Source organism: Neolamprologus multifasciatus, chromosome 20, assembly GCF_963576455.1.
Source record: "Neolamprologus multifasciatus chromosome 20, fNeoMul1.2, whole genome shotgun sequence".
NCBI classification, from domain to species: domain Eukaryota; kingdom Metazoa; phylum Chordata; class Actinopteri; order Cichliformes; family Cichlidae; genus Neolamprologus; species Neolamprologus multifasciatus.
In genome coordinates, this window is record NC_140458.1 from 1,253,240 (window position 1) to 1,273,972 (window position 20,733).

General features: G+C 44.8%; 1 protein-coding gene across 3 annotated transcripts in view; it reads right to left on the reverse strand.

Moving 5' to 3' along the window:
* LOC146493996 (neural cell adhesion molecule L1.1-like) overlaps nt 1-20,733 on the reverse strand; it is a 47,441-nt gene that overhangs the window by 15,410 nt on the left and 11,298 nt on the right. For 2 of the 3 annotated variants that reach the window (XM_085146631.1, XM_085146630.1), the window contains exons 2-16: nt 14,094-14,481; nt 12,193-12,207; nt 10,742-10,844; nt 10,139-10,305; nt 9,063-9,185; nt 8,601-8,771; nt 8,042-8,153; nt 7,304-7,488; nt 6,907-7,038; nt 5,991-6,134; nt 5,801-5,912; nt 2,722-2,894; nt 2,341-2,500; nt 1,466-1,593; nt 1,243-1,344 (exon numbers count right to left, since the gene is read on the reverse strand). In XM_085146631.1, the coding sequence (XP_085002757.1) occupies nt 1,243-1,344; nt 1,466-1,593; nt 2,341-2,500; nt 2,722-2,894; nt 5,801-5,912; nt 5,991-6,134; nt 6,907-7,038; nt 7,304-7,488; nt 8,042-8,153; nt 8,601-8,771; nt 9,063-9,185; nt 10,139-10,305; nt 10,742-10,844; nt 12,193-12,207; nt 14,094-14,238 (1,972 nt within the window). In that variant the 5' untranslated portion in view covers nt 14,239-14,481. The remainder of the gene's footprint in view (nt 1-1,242; nt 1,345-1,465; nt 1,594-2,340; nt 2,501-2,721; nt 2,895-5,800; nt 5,913-5,990; nt 6,135-6,906; nt 7,039-7,303; nt 7,489-8,041; nt 8,154-8,600; nt 8,772-9,062; nt 9,186-10,138; nt 10,306-10,741; nt 10,845-12,192; nt 12,208-14,093; nt 14,482-20,733) is intronic. The other variant, XM_085146632.1, reaches the window with a different exon arrangement.

A 20,733-nucleotide genomic window follows, 5' to 3' on the forward strand; every position in this document is an offset into this window, starting at 1 on the left:
AGAGCTGGTCCAGAGTTCCGCGACCAGGACGAAAGCCGCATTGTTCCTCCTGTATCCGAGGTTCAACTAGTGGACGAACTCTCCTTTCCAGCACCCTGGCATAGACTTTCCCAGGGAGGCTGAGTGTGATCCCCCTGTAGTTGGAACACACCCTCCGGTCTCCCTTCTTAAAGATGGGGACCACCACCCCGGTCTGCCAGTCCAGGGGTACTGCCCCTGATCTCCACGCAACATTGTAGAGGCGTGTCAACCAGGATTGCCCTACAACGTCCAGAGCCTTCAGGAACTCGGGGCGGACCTCATCAACACCAGGGGCTCTGCCACCAAGGAGTTGTTTAACTGCCTCAGTGACCTCACCCCTGGAAATTGGCAGGTCATCCCCCTCATCCCCAGACCCTGCTTCCTCCTCGGAAGACGTGTCAGTGGGATTAAGGAGGTCCAGGAAGTATTCCTTCCACCACCCAACAATTTTCTCAGTCAAAGTCAGCAGTGCTCCATGACAGGCACCAACTACCTTGCGGCCGCAGCTCAATGCAGCAGCTTCAGGAATGGAGACGCTGAACATGGTCCATTCGGACTCAATGTCCCCAGTCTCCCTCGGAATGCTGTTGAAGCGCTGCCGGAGGTGTGCGTTGAAGATCTCGTGGACTGGGGCCTCTGCTAGACGTTCCCAGCACACCCTCACTACGCGTTTAGGTGCACCAGGTCTATCCAGCGTCCTCCCCCGCCACCTGATCCATCTCACCACCAGGTGGTGATCAGTTGACAGCTCAGCCCCTCTCTTCACCTGAGTGTCCAGAACATATGGTCGCAGGTCTGGTGATACGATTACAAAATCGATCATCGCCCTGCGGCCTAGAGCGTCCTGGTGCCACGTGCACTTATGGACACTCTTATGTTCGAACGAGGTGTTCGTTATGGCCAAACTGTGATTAGCACAGAAGTCCAATAACAAAGCACCGCTCGGGTTCAGATCAGGGAGGCCGTTCCTCCCAATCATGCCCATCCAGGTCTCGCTGTCGTTACCCATGTTTTTCATAACTGATGAAGATGGAGTGTGATTGGTGGAGGTTGGTGGTCTGCTGTACTCCTTTTTCAGTCATCTCAGAAAAATCCAGAACATTTCATAAGGTTTAAGAGTCTCAGCAGGAAATGAAAATGTCCTCTTCAGCTGCTTCCACTATCAGCACATGACAACATATGTTTTGTTTGTGTGTGTGTGTGTGTGTGTGTGTGTGGTACCTGTGATGGGGCTGTTGTGGGAGAGTCCTGGGCTCCAGCTGAGAGTCACACTGACCCCCTCAGCATTAGACAGAGTCAGACCACTGGGAGGGTCCGGTTTTGCTGAGAGTACAACAGAAAACAATTAGAGCCACAGTCCACACACACACACACACACACACACACACACACACACACACACACACACACACACACACACACACACACACACACACACACACACCTATGACAGTGATGGAGCCCTGTGCAATCACGTTGTCCACTTTAGTGATGACCTCACAGGAATACTCTGTGCTGTCATTTAATTGGACATCTGTCACTTTCAGCGTGTTGTTCTTGAAGAAGGTGTACCTGCACACACACACACGAGCACACGTGTAATTCTGTGTAACAACAACAGTACAAGTCATTTATTTCTGTACCCTGACAGAGGCATGCAGACCTCCAGTTCAGTGCTGAGGAACTCAGATGTTTCTTGGATGGTGACACCTGAGAGCTGCTGTAATGTTCTCTCTCTGTGTTGAGAGTCATGAACATTTATCGACGATGCTGCATTTCAAAGCACTTTTACTCCATTTTGGTTGTTTTTCATTCACAGACATAAACTTTTGTGGTATTAATAGCTGTACAAGTATGTTTGGCAACTCATTTCAGGGTCCAGCATCCATCATGCAGTCCATTCAGGTGCTTCCCATAAAGGATCGAGTTTTGTGATCAGACATATCTGACCTGTTCTGAAGGTCAATCCTCTGAAGAAGCAGCTGATGATATGACTCAGTTATTTATTTTTCCCAAATTAAGATGAAAATGAGTCACTGGGATTATTTAATTATTAGGAAATTTGTGTGTGTGTCATTTTGGGGATCACATAAATAAGTACATTCACCATGAAGGTCTTTAGATTTCTGCTCTCAGAAAGAGAAATTTTCAGCTCGGAAACCAGTCCTCTGTTCTTCCAGAGATTTCTTCCGTTTCCTCCCAAATAAAAGATCTTTAGGTTTTTTTCTTTCTTTTCCTTTTAGGACAGAAGCTGAAATATAAATGTGCTTTGTTTTGCACAGTATGTGTGTGTGTGTGTGTGTGTGTGTGTGTTTTTACTTGTCATCTACTGATGTCTCTTCTAGTTTCCGATTCGCTTTCTTCCAGACAACCTGGTAATCCCTCAGCCGAGGATCGGTGTCGACGTCACAGTCCAGGAAAGTGCTCTTTCCCTGGACGACGCGAACAGCCTGGGGGGGCGTCAGTATCTCACTTGGACCTGAAGGAACGCAGCAAACACAGGACCGAGGAATTAGTGACATTTGTTAGTGACTTTTTCTGTAAACGCTTCCAACAAAATGATTGCATCATAAATGGTTCATATCACAGTCACACAGTCACAAGTGCAAGCAGAGATTTTTATAAAGCGCAAACAATTCCAGGCTCCGTCAGAGAGGAGCAAGATTTATATGAAGCTTCGCTTTTATGTGTGTGACTCACGGAAGACGTCCAGCTTGGCCGTGATGGAGATGTTGGTGTTTTGTACGGAGCAGATGTACTCGCCGCTGTCGTTGTGGCTGACGTCGGACAGCTTGAGGGTCCCGTTGGTCAGAATGGAGACACGAGGATACAGCAGAGGGTCCGACAGCAGAGCACCCGTGTCCTCCCGGTCCCTGCAGGCAACACACACACACACACACACACACACACACACACACACACACACACACACACAGAGCAAAGATATTGATCGTTACATATGCTGATCGGCTCTGTGTCTCAGACTTATTCTAACATAAGACTGCAGAATCAGGTCTCAGGAACTGGATCAATGGCCGTGTGTATCCTCACTGATTAGTGACTTGATAACAAACACAAAGGGATCAATAAATGATGAGAGAGGGGAAGAACATAATGTGAACTGCACAGTGGAAGCCAACACATCACATTTGTTTTCTAATGAAATTCGATCTTTTTTTTCAAGGATCTCTAGATACCCAGAAGAGTATTTCTAAGTTTTGGTGGTTAAATAATGAAAAAAAAAACCCCTGATAGCTGTAAGTGTACATTTGTTTCCAGATGTCAGGAACTGAAAATCTAATCACACAGCTGGAGATAAAAATAAATGCAGACGACTGCTTTCAGTTCTTCAGACTTGAGAAATGGGTGTGGTCAGGTCATCAGAGACATGGTGCATTTTAAACAAAACCACATGAGGGCGCTGTTTCATTCAAAGTAAAGAGCAGGGGATGCCAAACCAACAATGGCTCATTCATGACCAGTGTCTTTTCACCGTTAGCACAACTAGACTGATAACGCTGCTGTACAAATGTGGGATGTGTATAGAAACTGCTGTAATTCTTAGACACTTAATTCACGTCAGGAACCACCAACTCAAACGGTTTGAATTAGTTTGATAGTTTGAATGCGCTCTTTGTTTTTGATCTTATCAATAAATAGGCTTTAATAAACTTTAAAATCACCTTTTTTATGTAATAAAAACCTTATTTCACTGCAATTAAAACGCTAGAATTTCAGGACCACGGACAGCGCACACACTGATCTGCCTGTTTTTAGTTACCTGCACAAATCATACAGCTGCATGCACTTTGACACACACACACACACACACACACACACACACACACACACACACACACACACACACACACACACACACACACACACACGTGTGTATTTATATCCTTGTGGGGACATCTCATTGACATAATGCTTTCCCTAGCTGCTTACCCAAACCATCAAAAATGAATGCCTAACCCTGACCCTAACCATAACCTAACTGTAACCCTGACACTAAAACCACATTCTGAGTCTCAAAAATGCTTCATACTCGGACTGTTTGTCCCCACAAGTATAGTAAACTACCAATTTTCGGTCCCCATGAAGATGTTAATACCCGTCCACACACAGACTCAGTCCTGCACCTGTTAGTTACTTAAGGTAGTTAATGCATGCGCACATCCTTATTTACTGCTTTACTCCTCTGTTAGTAAATGACTAAATGGCATAAATCATCTCTCTTGGCAGATTTTACATTGAAAAAAACTGACGGCAGGAAACAGCAGAACTTTTTATAATCACCTGTAAGAGTAACCACACCTCTGAGCACACTAGTTTGAAAGGGCCACCTCTCAAACTAGTGTGCACCCTCCTCTATCAAACCCTTAACTTTAGGATGTCATCTATATGCTGGATTTTCTTCTGGTTTAGTGTAGGGCTGGGTATCATCGCTGATTTCTAGCATCGATTCCATTTTGATCCTCAAGGTCCCAAATTGATTTGATCCTCGATTCGATTCGATTCTATTTGATTGATTCGATTCGATTGATTCGATTTGAATCAGGGAAATTTTGCCTCAGACAGTCAGAAATATTATAATTCTGATCACGCATCAGTACATATCCATATTTCTTGTCTATAAAAAGAAAGCTGACACTTGCGAGACTTTATCAAAGGTGTGAGCATCACAGCAGACGCCTTTGTGTCAAAGTAACTGAGGATAAAACAGAGAAAAACATGAAGGAGATTTTCCTGGCCTGAGATTTTATAAAAATATTCTGCAGTAGATCAAAAACGAAAGAAAACCATTAATCAACACATGAACATTACCTGATGCTGCTGACGTGAAGCAGAGCAAAGTTACAGAGGTTTGATTACAGACACAGCTGAGAGTTTTGCAATTTTGCATAATTTTAAAGTTTACATTTGTTCAGTGTTGAACGGCAGAAATGAGGTTTTCTTGTCCGAAGTAAGTAAAAGGAAAAAAACAGCGTCCGACAGCCTGTATACAACCAGACTGGTGTGTAACAAGCATGTGAATAATGCAGAAAAAAGATTTTTAGATGGGAAAGTGCAGAGAGAGAGAGAGAGAGAGAGAGAGCTCTACGTGAAGTGTGATCGTGGTGGAAGAAAAACAGCAAAACTAAGAGTGAATTCATGACGATGTTTATGTGAAGCGTAGTTTGGATCTTCTTTTGCTGCTGGTTGAGTCAATATTGTTTGGAGAGATAAAAACCTGCAGCTTCAGAATCAGCGCCAAAAGGACGTAAACACAAAGCGACACTTAAAAATCAGCGAGCTGTCGGCTTTCAGCCCCGACCGCGTACGTGCCAGCGCGTGAGAAAGGCGACAGCTCACTGATTCTGATGCGTTGGGTTGGCGCTTTGTGTTTACGTCTTTGTGCAGGACCCGTGTTCCTGCTCTCATTTACTGCTTTAGCTGTTTGGTAGTTGTTGAAAATTTGGTTTAACCTGAGATTCTGGCGTTTCGGGCAAAATAAATTTATATTTAAAAATCGATTCAGGATTTTAATGACTCGATTTTACGTTATCAAAGCCAGAATCGATTTTAATCGATAAATCGATCATCAAAACCCAGCCGTAGTTTAGTGTTCTCTCCACAGGGCTGGTTAATCCAACTTTCTGATAAAATACTGCCCCCTAGTGGTGAAGGTTAAATTCTGCACTGTGTAGTTTCACTGAGGTGAAAAGGTTCAGCAGAGAATACAGAGAGGGTGTTTTAGTTACACTGATGAGAATCCACACTGTGTGACACTCACCATGTGATGCGGGGTCGTGGCGAGCCAAAAGACTCACAGTGCAGTGCCACGTCTCGGCCCTTGGTGGCGTTGTAGATGAACCCATCAGGGGACAGGATCTGAGGGGGGAGCTCTGAGGGAGAGACGCCGTCATTAACCAATCACAGGTGAGACAGAAGAAAGAAGGACGTGAACCCGGCGGGAAACATACCGACGACGTAGAGGTAGGTGTTGAGGAGGATGGAGCCGTGGTCGTTTTTGGCTTCACACTGGTACACGGCCGTGTCGCCAATGTTCACGTCTTTCATTATGAGCGTTCCTGCGGTCGCCATGCGCCGAGGTTCTTCATCCACGTCTACAGGGAGGGGGGAGAAGAGGCGAGGAGGCAACGTAGAGTTTGTCAAACAGAAACAGGCTGAATCTAAAGACCTGTTTAACAGAGACGCTGAGGTCCACTGAGAGGAGCAGCAGCTGTCACCGCCTGTCACCTCCCTCCCTCTGCTACTCGTCCTCAGTTTCCCTCCCAGTGTGCTCATATTCCTTCCTTTTCTTCCTTTTATGTGGCGTTTAGTTTCTTTCCTCATTTTAATCTTCATAAGTAACATGTAAACTCTGAATGTGCGAAACATCAAGAAGAAGGTTTGATACAGAAATGTGAACTCTTTGTCTTATTTCCATCGTCCGTTCTTTCTCCCCTGGTCTTCTGATTCAGTCATTTTTCCCTCTTCTTTGATCTGATGATTTGTTTCTCTGTTTATTTTTCTATCTTCTCACTTCTCTCTCTCTCTTTTGGTGAGTCCATCTAATTCACGTTGAGCTTGAGAGGCTCTCTGTCCACAGAAAGTCGACAGCCTGGAGCCAGGAAATGCTCGCTGTGCCCTGCCTTCAAATCTCTGTCTGTGGCCATCAAGCTTTAATAGAATCAACATCGAGTTACCCGACGCAACGGTTCACTCTGCAAAGTGCTGATCATCAGAGTAATACAAGTCGGTTTGCCCCAATTGTTTAAAGGTAGTTTATCATGTGCACTATATAAGAAATCGATAACTCCTGAGTATCAATCACACACATCAGATGCAGTTTCTCCCCAAAGAATCACAAACAGGTCCGTCAGCATCTTGCTGTACCTGTTAACAGCTGACCGTTGATCCTCCAGGTGATGCTGGGCCTCGGGATGCCGTCAGCCTGACAGTCCAGTCGGACTGTTTCCCCGGGAGTGTACATCAGGTTCTGAGGCTCCTTCATCCAGTAAGGAGCCGCTGGAAAACGAAGAAAAGCAGCATTTAAACCCTAAAATATAAATCTCAGAGTCAGAACTTGTCTGTTGAACATTTGGCTCTGAACAGGCTTCAGGACCTGTTGATGTTAATTAGTGAAGTGCTCCTTTAAAGTTGTGACCATGTATACATGTTCTTTAGTAAAGACTCCTCACAATCATCGTTAGAGTTCAAACTAACACAGAGGTCACGTCCTCGCGGTCAGCAGAGCATCGTGATCGTCTGTGCGCTCGGCTCAGCGGCGTACCTTCCACAGTGACCGTGAAGGAGCGCGTGATGAAGCCGTGGGTGTTGGAGGCTTTGCATTCGTACTCGCCGTCGTCCTCCAGGGAGACGTCGTCGAAGTGGAGCCAGCGGTCAAAGTTAATAACTTGGCCGGTTGTGTCTGCCAGGACACCATCCTTCTTCTTCCATTCCACCCTAGGTGTGGGTCTGCAGAGACATGGAAGAACAGGATGTGACTGTGAGAGAGAACCGATCATGGAAGCGAGGCGATGAACAGAAGATCGATCACAGGAGGAAATTAGAGCTGAATGCATGCAGATGATCTTGGTAATGATGTAACATCCTTTTTCATCATTAAGTCAAATTATAATGAGAGTCCATTTGTTGCCGTAGACAGGAAGCAGGATCATTAGGATGAAACTGACAGATCAAATGATTTCATATGAAGAAAAAGGAGCAAGGCTGCACGAGGTCAACAGGCCTATTTCTTAAGGACAGAGAAAATATGAAACAGTAACTGGGTGAGTGTGGTTGTTGTTGTTGTTGTTGTTGTTGTTGTTGTTGTTGTGTGTGGCTGTAGCAGAAAAGCACAGCTGAGTGTTGTGAGAGCAGCAACTGGGAATAAAGTGTGTTGAAAGAGTGAACCAGGTGGGTTTCACGTGTAAACAAACTGAAGGTGGAAGCACACACACACACACACACACACACACACACACACACACACACACACACACACACACACACACACTGAGATGCTTACAGGCCTCTGGGTAAACATTCCAGGGTGACGCTGTTCCCCTTCAGGGCTGATATCTGGGAGTGGTTCCTGTGATGGAAGAACTCGGGTTTTCCTCCGTGAGCCACGCTGTTACCTGGAGGATGTGAAGAAATCAGGACACGGAAACTGTGAAGCTTGATCATCACGGTCATGCTGATTATTGCAACAATAAATGAAGACAAACAGCCTACAGGGCAGGACTGATTAGTCGACTGTGATCTGGTCACTGAGCATATACGTGTCATCATAGCGATACTCAGTGGAACAAACGCTGGTGTCTGAGTTGTGTTACAGTGTAGCCTGCATGACATCATTAACAACAGACACTGCAGGACAGTTTTATGCATCCTCACTGTTCTGGCTGATGTTACCTCACACAGAGTGTGATCATGGTCCGCACACACACAGTGTGATGCTCTCACTCACTTTTTCTCTTATCTCTACATTTAACACTTTGCAGTTTGTGTGTGCGCTGCGTTGTGTGTGCGCTGCGTTGTGTGTGCGCTGCGTTGTGTGTGCGCTGCGTTGTGTGTGCGCTCACTCGGCTTGACAGAGAGGGAGACAGCCGTGGCAGGTAGAATAGTCCTGGCCTCTCTGTACTGGGCGTGGCAGATGTAGTCCTCTTTGCTGTCACTCCTCATGAGGTTCGCGAAGTACAGCTTCCCGTCCAGGCCGATCGTCACTCTCTCACTCCGAGTGATGTGCATCAAATCTGAGGGACGGGGACAGTTTAACGTAGGTGGGAAATAAAGTTCAAAGCATGGGAACTGCAGTGGGAGGTGAAAATGTTTTTCATGTCAGTGTGAAATTAAATTGGTTCGTTTGCTCTTAAAATGCACAACAAGCACCTCGCTTTGTTGCACCGCAGCCTCAATAAGCTGATAATTTAAAAGGCAGAGAAGGTCAGTCATAGAAAAATGGAGGCAGAGTGGACATAACGAGTCTGTGTGTCACAGAGGCTGGCAGCTGACGGACGGGACAGGAAACAGATCGGCACACTCACTTATGTTCATCCAGTGGATGCTGGGAGGAGGCGAGCTTTTTGGAGGGTTGCAGGACAGGACCATACTCTGTCCCACGAGTCCTTGCGCTCGCTCGACTTGTTGTTTCATGAGAACTGGCTGAGCTGAAACACAAAGCAGCAGCATACAAGTTCATACTTGTGCAGGTAACAATGAAGAAATAGTGACGCAAAATAATAAAATACAACGAAGGAAGAAGATACAGTTCTGTGAAGTGTCTGTAAAGATACACTCCACAGGATAATAGACTTTAAATGCCTAAATGATATAAAACAATGCCAGGGTTCATTTGTAATTAAGAGGAGCTGAAACAATAGCTGCATATTTACAATCATGTGGACACAGAGTGACATCATCTGTTTTGGGTCACATGATTAACTTGAATCTCATATTCTCAGGTTTCATCAGCCAGTTACTTATTTTGCTCTGAAACATTGTTTAAAAGTTTTATTTGCTAAAAGCAGCTTTCTGATGGTGCTTTGGGTAAATAAAATACCTCGATCACATGCTGCCTGTGTAAACTGACGTTTAGTCATCAAAACCTTTACAAACGCTGGCTGAGCTGATTGTAAACATTGAAGTTTCCCAAATTAATTGAGAACAATGGTTCTCTGGAGGTCACACAGCAATGTTCAATCAGTGTCGATAAACTGTGAGGTAAAAAAACAACAAATTATGGAAGTAAATCTCACAACAAAGCAGAGGAAATAAAATCTCAAAGAACTGAATTGCAATCAAAACCACGGCGGAGGTGAGAGGCAGAAAGAGCCAATACAGTATAATATTTCATCTGTGTGCACGCTGACCGCAGCCATCGGCTTCATCCTCCACACCCACCGTACATCCTCTCTACTGAGTGACGTCACAGCACTGTCTCCGGGAAATGGTTGCCGTGGCAACTTGAGATGAGCGAGCAGGTGGCCCCGATCAACCTCACTGACTCACTGAAGTGTGTGTGTGTGATTTTATATGATCGTGTGACATCTGTGCATCAGCAGGTGTGAACCTCAGAGCACACTGACGGCCTTTGTGTGCCTACAGTAAGTTTGTGACTCACGCTCTACGTTGACTTTGACGGTTTGTGTCATGGCGGTCCCCAGACTGTTGGAGGCGTAGCAGCGGTATTCACCCTCTAACATATCCAGGGAAGAATTGTCGCCTCTCAGCGTTCCGGATCCTTCAGTCTCTGATCCGAACAACTCGCCATCTTTCAGCCAACGGAATCTATGAGCAGAGGGGAGAACGGCTGTCAGCACATCAACAGTTTGTCACAGAAACAAACCTGAAATTACACAATAAAGAAAACAGACAGTTGCTTCTATTTATTTGTGAGCTACTTTTAAGGATCTACATTTTCATTAGAAAGCAGCGAGTCTTTATCTTTGGATCAAAGCCTGAAACAGGTTCATGTTTCAAATTTTGATCTTTTTGATTGAGGCTGAAATACATAAATACAAAAATATGAGGAAGTGCAACATTTACAGCTGTTATTATTACTTTTAACAGTCTGTCCCCGAGAGAAGCAGGGAGTGGAGAGAGGGACGAGCTCGGGGAGGGAAACAGCTGAGAGATCATTTTGTTTTTGTTATTATGAGGACATTTATTGCCATGTCAGCACACACACACACACACACACACACACACACACAGGTGTACGTACGTGGGTGTCGGGTTCCCGGTGGCCTCACAGGCCAGATTGAAGTCTTCTAGAGAAAACACTGTGTGTGATTTTGGCATCTCTGTCAGCACTGGAGGCTGAAATACTGAAGACACACACACACACACACACACACACACACACACACACACACACACGCAGTAATGAAATTTGCAGAGTACAGGTAAAGTAGGGCATACAGACAGAGACACATCTAGAAGGACTGACTGAAGCTCATCATTCTTAGTTCTGGCAGGTCCTCTAAAACCATGGTGGTTAACAGGAGCCACGATGGAGAGGGGAGACACTGGACATCAGGCAGTCAGGCTGGGCGAGTCCGCTCACCCACATCAGCCCCAGAAGCCTGCATTATGTCCTGGTAAGTCTCATAAGATCAGGCATTAAGACTTTTTAGTCCGAGAGCTGAAATCAACTTCCTGTATAGGTTTGTTTGCCTATTTGTCTACAACTGCTTGAAGTTTGGATAAATAGTTAATATCAACTGTAATTCTATGACCATCATATAATGGAGTGACGTGGGTGGTTTCAAAAATAAAAAAAGATAAACATCCTATAATAACAGCAAAAATTAAAAAGATTCTGATATTTTGTGACATTGTACATTTAAATAAAATATTTTGTAGATAAACGAGTCTCAGGTCAGCTGATAAGTAGCTTCTGATCGTCCCTGGAAGCTAAAACACAGAGGAGACCTTTGTGACTGCTGCGCCCAAACTTTGGGCAACTTTCTTCAAATTAGCATCCCTCCAACACTCAACATCTTCAAACCCGTCTGAACACACTGTTACTCACCAGCTTTAAGTCATGACTGAGTTTTTGTTTTGTTCGTGTGTGTTTGCTTTTTTTTTTTTTTTTTTTTACCATGTACAACACTTTGGTCAACCTGTGCTTGTGGAGAACTGAACATACTGAAAGACAGAGTTCAGTTTGTGCTGGAAATAAAGCTGCTCATGACAAACATCTGCTCAGGTTCGTTGGAGCTGTACAAACTCTGTCATGTTCATTTCTATGTATGTTTGCACATTTCATTAAATTTCTGCACCTAATCCAAGAAATACAGAGAAATGAAAAGTGGTCCAAGACTTTTGCACAAGAACTATACAGAAATACAATGAAATGACTAATGTGGCAGTTTCAACCCTCCAAATATCCGTACATCTGTTTCAGGAAAATACTCAAAATAACATTAAATCAGTTTTAAATGAGCTAATATAGACAATCTCTTCCTTAGTGTCTGTGTGGAGCGATGCAGAGATGTTCTGCTTTGACACATTTAACAAGTCAAAAACAGGAAAAGTGCAGGTGAGCAGGTGCGAGACAGTCAGCAGCCATACAAACAGACGTCCGGAGCAGGTTTCTACCGACGAAGCACCGCTCACGTCAGAGCTGCAGACACACATTTCCTCATTACAGCGACAAAGAAAATCACTTACTGTTGTCTTTTGTATCTGTGTCCACAGGAAGCAGTGAAAGGAGAGCAGAAACAGACACGTTTACAGACTGAACAAACACATGCTGGCACATTCTTCATGCTGTTCCCCGAGCAGGACCAGATCTGCTCATTAACATGATCTTTATTAACAGTGACAACATCTGAGGGATTTTATCTTCCTTCTTGGTTTTCTGACTCAGACACACTGGCGTCTCAGGTCACTTTACATCCATCTCCTTATTTTTCCTTCCCCGTGTCTCCTTTTCCTCCCCCCCTCCCCTCTCTCCACCTCCCCCATCGTTCTCCTCCTCCTATCCTTCTCTTCTTCCTCTCCTGCCACACCCAGAAAGAAGGTCGTTTACCGAAGGTCAGACTGAACCTGATTCCTCCTCTGACTCCCGCTTCCCCTCCCCTCCTCTAGGAGTGTGGATAAGCCTGCTGACCTTTGACCTTTACCCCCAGGACCAGAGGTTATTTTAACCTGATTGTTTGGATCTATATTTGTGCTGAGATGTGTTTGAAAGTTGCATATGTGACAGGAATAAACAGCACCAGAGAAAATGAAGAGCTTTACTGAACTTTACTGTAACTTTACTGGATCCACCTTTAAATGGCCCGATCAGCACACGTTTCTGCTCAGTTCCATCAAAGGTTTTTCCTCAGATGCCTGAAAGGCGAACAGCTTTTTGAGGTCTGTGGTGAAGTCACAGTGGTCAGAATGAGCTTTGGTCCAGAGGTGCTCGAGGAGACAACCCTGAAGGAGAGTCTGTGGCTGCTGCAGAGCTCGATGATCTCACAGACGACGTCTCCTGTGCTTTCTTTTTCTCTCTCTTCTCGTTCTTCTTTTCTGTCACCCCTCACTCCACAACTGATTGTTCTACAGGAAGTTTCTTCCTGTTAAAAAGGAGTTTTTCCTTCCCACTGTCACAATGTGCTGATCGTATGGGGAGGGGTTGATCTTCACAGGATACTGTGGGGTCTTTAGAGTCTAAAAGTGTCACGGTTCTGGGCCATTCTGACCCAGCTTCTTCAGTTCTTTATATTTTGGCATGTTTCTATAGTGTTGATTATTATTCTAGATTAAGTGCAGCGTCTTCTGCCTCCTCGTAAGTTGTTTCTGGTTTCCTGTTTTACTTTGGAGGTTTGTGTCTGGTGTCAGTGTGTTCGGTTTGCTATTCCCCTGTCTCGTCAGCTGTGATTTCTCCCAGGTGTGTTCCCCTCCTGTGCGTCATCCCTTGATTACTGCCGTGTGTATATTAGCCCTGTGTTACCTTTGTTCTCTGTCACATCGTTAATGTCTACTCACCTTCATTCTGTACTCTGTTTTCCGTGTATCTGCCTGTTAGTTTGTATTTTCCCAGTTTAGTTGGTCCGCTTTTTCCCGCCTCCTGCTAATAAAGCGGTTACTTTGAGTTCTACTTCGCCTCACTGAAACCTGCATTTTGGGTCCTTCTCTCCTTGCCTGCCGGTACACGAACATGACATAAAGTGTCTTGAAGTAACTGTTCTTGTGAGCGACATGTGAACTGACCTGACGTCTCTGCGAACATTTCAACAAAACGCATCAAATGTTGAACGTTACATCTTGACAAAGGCTAAAGAAAAAATAAATCTATAGTTCTGGTTCTTCTCCACAGCACTGCATCAGAGGCTCGTTTAGACTCCTCCCCTGATGCCTATGAAATAATTAAAGTTGGTGGCTACAGCAGAAATCTACTGACCTGATACTTAATTTCAAAGAGTAATGATATGATTAGAGAAGCTAAATGTGGAAATACTCCCTCATACTTCCCAGCCCTGTTAATTCCGAAGAAATGGTTTGGAAATATTTACTGGAAATGAAACAAACACTTCCCAGTGTTTCCAGTGTGCGATGTGTGCAGTGGAGGAGTGATTACTCACAGCTTTCGGGGATGTGGATGGCTCCCTGAGCAAACGGAGGCGTGGAGGAGAGGAAGGACAGAGGGAGCAGGAGGAGGAGGACCAGCGGGAGGGCGGGGGAGCACATCCCCCTACAGCCCATCCACCGACTCTGTGACACACACATCTTTCAATGTCCCATCAAAAGTGATGCAAGACACCCACACACTCATCAACACATAAAGAAACACACACACACACCCACGCACACCAAGGCAGACACACTCCAGGGACCGCCCGGAGCTGAGGGAGAGCTGAGAGGAGTAAACAGCAGTAAGTTGGTGGGTGTGTTTGTTTCCTTTACAGTCCAACTGTGAGTGAGGCTCGCTCCTCGCTCCGTCAGCTCCACAAACACGTCTTCTGGAGCTGCCTGTGGGGGGGGGTGACCCCGAGAACAAAGAGGGATAAGAGGGGAGGAGAAGAAGAGGGGAGGAGGGGAGGGGAGGGGAGGGGAGAGAAGCAAAGACATGGTTAATTTGACCAAACATAAATCAACAGAAGACAAATATTAATGAATTCCAGGGGGGAAAGTTTGACCTAAAAAACACATCACATGAATCCACGGCACATCTGTGACGTCGATAATAAATTCTAAGATTTAAATTCACTTTGGGTTTGAATTTAGTGCAGAATCCACAAAAATCTGAGATGAAGAACAGACGATCGGCCGGGTCATCTCGATAAAGTCAAGATCAGATCAAAGCAGCAGGAAGCAGCTTCTCCACTAATGACATTACAAAGAGAGATTGAGTGTGTGTGTGTGTTTCTGCCACACTCGCCGCACTTCCATTCATCTCAACATCTCCTCCTTTGTCCCTGCCTGGTGACTGAACACTGACCCGTGACAGCAGGAGTGTCGGGGGGTGAAAGCAGACACAGATGGATCAGGCTTTGTTTCATCATCTCACTGCTACATGAAGAACCCTCAGCGCTACGAGTTTGGCCACATTCTTGTTTGTGCTTGAAGTTGGGGATTACGCTCTCCTCCTCTGTGAGCTGATCAGCTGAAACTAACAGCCAGTCTAAAAATAGCCGATTGTGCCACTTCAAAGCTGAAATCAGGCTGCGGCTCCTTGTATGGGAATACTTTGATCGAGCAAAAAATGAAAGAAACTGAGGGAGATCCCTCGAACGAACCAAACATCTGTGACAGGTTTTCATCCTGAAGCCCAAAACAGTGTTTCCTCCAAACCATTCATGCCTCTAAGGAAATGACCTGTAAATGCTCCTGATTTATTTGGTATCATGTGAGCTCCAGTGAAACAGAAGCTGCCAAAAAAGCTCATTATGCAGTTTTTGCATTTGCACGAATAAGTTTGTTTGTCTGCTAACAGGACAAATCCCAAACAAGCATTTTGTAAAGCTTCGTAAGGCTTTCACCACCGGGGGCAGCATTTTATCTTTGGGTATGTTTCATATTTGTTCAGGAGGCTCCGCCTTTAACCAGGATTATTAATGCAAATAGGTTCTTATAACTTTCCTGATTCACTTTAACACTAAAGTACAGCCTCCTAACCTGACTTAATATCCCTTTGACACAGTACAGAGATGCGTTCAATATAAAGTCAGTCTTTACACAACTTTATGTAATTTTTTAAAAGACAGGAAGTTAGAAAAACTAACTGTAAATAACAACCTGGAGTCATAAGAAGACAGTAATTTGTCCGAGAGTTCATGTCACTCCAACGCGCAGATGAAATGTCATTTTCACCAGAGAGCTGAATGATGAATACACAGAATCGAATCTAGAGCCAGTGTTGCCTTCAGTATCTAATTGCACTGATGGATGACATGTTGCAGATGAACATGTCCTGAGTCTGGACGATTCTCCTCCATCATTCACTCCCTCAGTGGACAATTATGGAAATACAACTTTTTATATCCTGACTTTTTGGCTGGTGTGATGTCGCAGCAGCTTAAAGATGCTCCGACTGCACCGACTCCACGCTGACACAGCGGAGTGAGAAACAGACAGGGGGGGGCAGAGGAGGTTACAGGAGGTGTCATAACTTATCAATCTGTGAGTGTAACCACCAGCAGTCCTCCGCCGAGGCCCGTCTCCGAGGCTTCTCTTTAAGCACACACATGGGGTGAGGGGCGAGGAGTGACAGCTGGCTAATGTAGACCCCCTCCAACATCTCATAATTACACAACCTGTCCCCAGCACACACACAAACACACACACGCTGTCTTTCTGAGCGTCTCCACAAACACAGAGAGGACACAGACATGTTCAGTTCCTATGACTGTCAGACTCTCATTCTTCTCCTTTTTCATTGTTATCACTCATGATTACACACTCACACACTCACATCTGCCCTGCGTCACGGTCACTTAAACACACACACACACACACAAACACACACCTGCTCCCGGCTGTCGGGCTGCTGCTGTTACCTGCCGGGCGTATTTTCAAAATACATGAGCCAAATGGCACAGCGGGACAGAAGGTGTGTGTGTGTGTGTGTGTGCGCGTGTGCGTTTGTGTTTGTGTTTGTCATTTTGTCACTGATGGGGGGTGGGGGGGGGTCTAATGATGTAACGAGCTCAGACAGAAAAATGAAACAGACGTAATAAATGACGGGTGAAGGAAACATCCCAGCATGCTCCACTTCCTTTAATAACAGCAGCCTCGTCCTCAGCATGGAGATTTAAAAAAATAGAAATCGACGATCGTCCACAGAGACTTTCTTCATTTAAATATTCATGGAGCTCCTGCTGACTTAAGGAGGGGGCGGAGCTCGTTAATGAATCAAGTCTTAATCTAAAGGCTGATGGAGGGTCGCCTCCTTCACACTCTGAGTCTTTATTGAGGCTGCAGCTTAGAGCTGCTTGACCTCTGCTCACAGGAAGCTCGTTGAGTTGCTGTTGCCGGTGCACAATGACATTAAACGCACCGCGTTGTTCGCCTCTCACCGATTCTTTGTTATCCTGGAAATTTGACACATTATGACCACTCGAATTAAATCAGACGTTCAGCCGTGAGAGCACAGGAAGTCCATTTAGGATTTAGAGAGGAAGGGTGAGGAGGAAGAGTTTCAGATCTGATTAGTGCTGCAAGTTTCGGCGCCCTGCGTGTTCACGGCGCAGTCTTAGATTTAAGAAAACACAACATCCCACACATTTTATCACAACTGTATATCAGCTGCAGACATGAGGGGAGTCTGCAGATTTTATGGTGATAAAGCAAAAATTAAGCTCCCAAAATTTAATTATTTGCTGTTTTTTCCACAGAAAACTAAAAGTGTTAAAGTTTTCTTCTGACGTGGAGCTCTCACAAACTGGGATGGACATTTTCTTTGATTTAAGAGACGTTTATTAGTTGCAGTGTTGGGAAATTCACATTGTTGCAGCAGCAACGTGGACACAGCAGCAATAAATAAATAGAGAGCTGCTGGTCTCTGTATATTCTTCCTATAGTCTTACATATGTTACAGACATTACCCCAGTCTGAGTGTTGGGTTGTCAGCTGAGTGCTCACTCTCAAGAATAAAAACGTTTAATGACTGAAAGCCCAAACAGGACATTTTAATAGCTGCTGTTAATCTCGCAGACCGCAGTAAAGAGGCAGTTCATGCCCTGTGGGCAGCCATGTGTCCGTTCTGTGCCGGTTAATATTAAACATACTGTACCAATTTCCTCTCTGCGCCCCCCTCGGCTTCTTCAGGGTCCTGAGCCATCCCAGAGAACCTGAAGGGCTTCAGAAGGCAGAGGCAGGTGGACCCCCCTGTCCACAGGGAAGCCTGAGGGGAGGAGGGGAGACAGGGCGGGTGCAGGTGGAGCAGTCTGTGGGGAGGTGGGAGGGGATCGGAGAGTCAAAGGGCGGCGATGCAGGTGGACGGATGGAGAGCGACAGAGCGAGAAATTAATTCATTGATAGATTCCGATCTGGAGGAAAGAACTGGGACGTGAGGATGGAGAGATTAAGCAAATGCTGGGAGGAGAGGGAGGGTACTTCCCTTTTAGTCTGCACGAAACACACACACACACACACACACACACACACACACGCACACACACACACACACACAGACAGGTACACGGAGATGAGGAAAGAAAGAGCTATTCCCATGTTGTCCCTCCTATTCGCCCGCATGACCTAAATTCACCCTAAATTCATTATTCATTACACATCTCACATTTACTACTCCATCCACACACACACACACACACACACACACACACACACACACACACACAGAGCAGACAGTCTATAGGTGAACTCTGCTAAGTGTGTGCGACAGTCTGCAGATCGAGCTGCTGATGTCCTTCACATCAGTCCTCATGAATATGTGATGAAGTGTCATTTTAATGAAGCACCACTGAGTTAAACATGCTGCTGTCGGCGTCTCTGTGTGAATGGCAGGGGGGATAATATGTATCAGAAATGACATTTATATACTGTTCATGTGCAAAAGCAAATATGTTTTTAATGAAGCATAATGCCGCCCGGATTACAAAGAAAGCTGTTAATGAACAAATCTGCTTTGCAGGAAATGTTAACTTGTAGAGGTGAGGTAGAGAGCAGGGCGATATGACCAAAAATATTTATCACAATTTACATTTGAAAATTAGTTTTGTTTATTAGTGCAAAACAAAAAAAAAAAAATCAATGTATTTTCACTTAAACAAGCAGCTGTTTGTTATCTGCATTAAAGTTATATAAAAATTAACAGTGCAAATGCAAATTCTTTGCTGACAGTTTAACCAAAAGGCATTTTGGAAACTGGCCGACATATCCTCAGCATAACCATGTATAACATCCACAAAACTTAAAAAGAGGTTATACACACACAATACGGTAATATTATGTTGAAGCACAGTACTATCACTCCGCGAGGCTCCGCCTACGATAGCCGTAATGCTCCGACAATCCATCAAGCGGTAAAACTAAGTAAAATTGTTTCAAGGTCAGTAAACACAACCAGAGTTCATACATAAGGCACACGGGATTATAAGGGGCTCTGTCGACTTTCAGAGAAATCAAAGCATTGATTTTAAGTGCCGTATTTTCCAAACAACACGGTAATAACGACGGCCCGCTAGCATGCGCTACCAAAAATAGTGCTTTGTTGTGTATCTGACGGACGAAAGCTAAACCAGTTCCACACCAGTGAAGCTGCAGCATTTTACAAACCAGTTCTGGTTCATCTGTTTCATTCAACGATCCGCTTTCACCCTTCTCGTTCTCCGTTTCTGCCATGTGCGTATGTAAACAAAGGCACTGCACATGCGCGTTTTACCCATATTCTATCGCCATATTTCATTTTCTTATCGTTGCCCAACATTACACCGGTATTACCGTGAACGGTATGATATGGTCCAGCCCTGGTAAGGATCACTATCTTGAATGAAGAATGAAAAAAATAATCAGCATACGAACTTTCCATAATTTAATCTAAACCTGGTGTAACAGCATCAACACAAACGTCAATGTCAGGAACCAAAAACTGCATTTTTTTGAAACGTCCACAGCAGACTCTAAAACTCCACACACATCACAAAACGCTACAAAGCACTTTGAATCCTTAGATTCTTCTGTCATAGTTATTTGTCAAAGTGTGGGTAAACTTCCTGTTAGCATCTGAGAGGAAACCTGAAGACTGAAAAAATGAATCGCACCAAATTCAAGCTGCAGTTCCTTTAACAGCCACTGGAGGCAGACTCCAGCTGTGAGTCCGTCCCATAGACTCGCATGTTATAACTGTACAGCTGAAGTTTGATATGTGGTCCTCTCAGGCACAGTGGACCCGCCTGCTCTTCAGGCCTCTTACTTTTAACGTGTTGTATCCAATCAGAAGAAATTTGACTCTAAGGGGGAGGAGCTAAAAGGGCTTGTTTCAGAAAGAGGATGAACTGAGGCTCTGTATAAGATAAAGAAAGTTTATTTTGAATTTTCAATCGAAGCTACTTTAGTAGAGTCAAAGCCAACATTTGGAGCTGGCTTTACTTTAAGAAGATCGCTTTTTATGACTCGCTCTTCTTTCCTCTTGTCTGTGTGACAGGAGGCGAGAGGAGGCGTGGCTTTTTAACACTCAGCATCACTGGTAACACCTGAGCCCAGCATCCAGTGCTCTAGAAAAGTCCTTAGAGCTCTTCTTTGAGCTCCTCTTTTGGACTTTGTTTGCTCCTTGGTTTATTGTCTTGCACTAAATCCCATTGCCTTCAGCATTGACAGTACTGACTGCACACACCATAAATTAAGAAACATTTTAAATTGCTTGTTTAATTTAAAATAAACTCTTTCCTAATTGACATTTCTGTACTGCTCTCTTCCTGTAATGGCCGTCTGTGACAACAACAAGTCATTTTTTAATTCAATAAGTGCAAAAAGGTCATCTGATGACTTTAGTTTAATCTGATCTTCAGATGTTGGTGCAGAGCAGATGTGACAGTCAGTGTGTGGGTTTATTCCTCTGAACCGCAGTGACTCAACATTTCTCGTGAAGAGGCTTTGGCTCTTCTCCAAGCAGCTTAACAGATTACAGATTTGTAAAGTTTCTTCACATGCAACCAGACACAAAGTACTCAAGTGCAAATGTCCTTCGGTAGACGATGAGCCCCGAGTGTGGCAGGCACTTCCACAAAACCCTTTGTGACTGAGTGAGCAGAGAGGTCATTT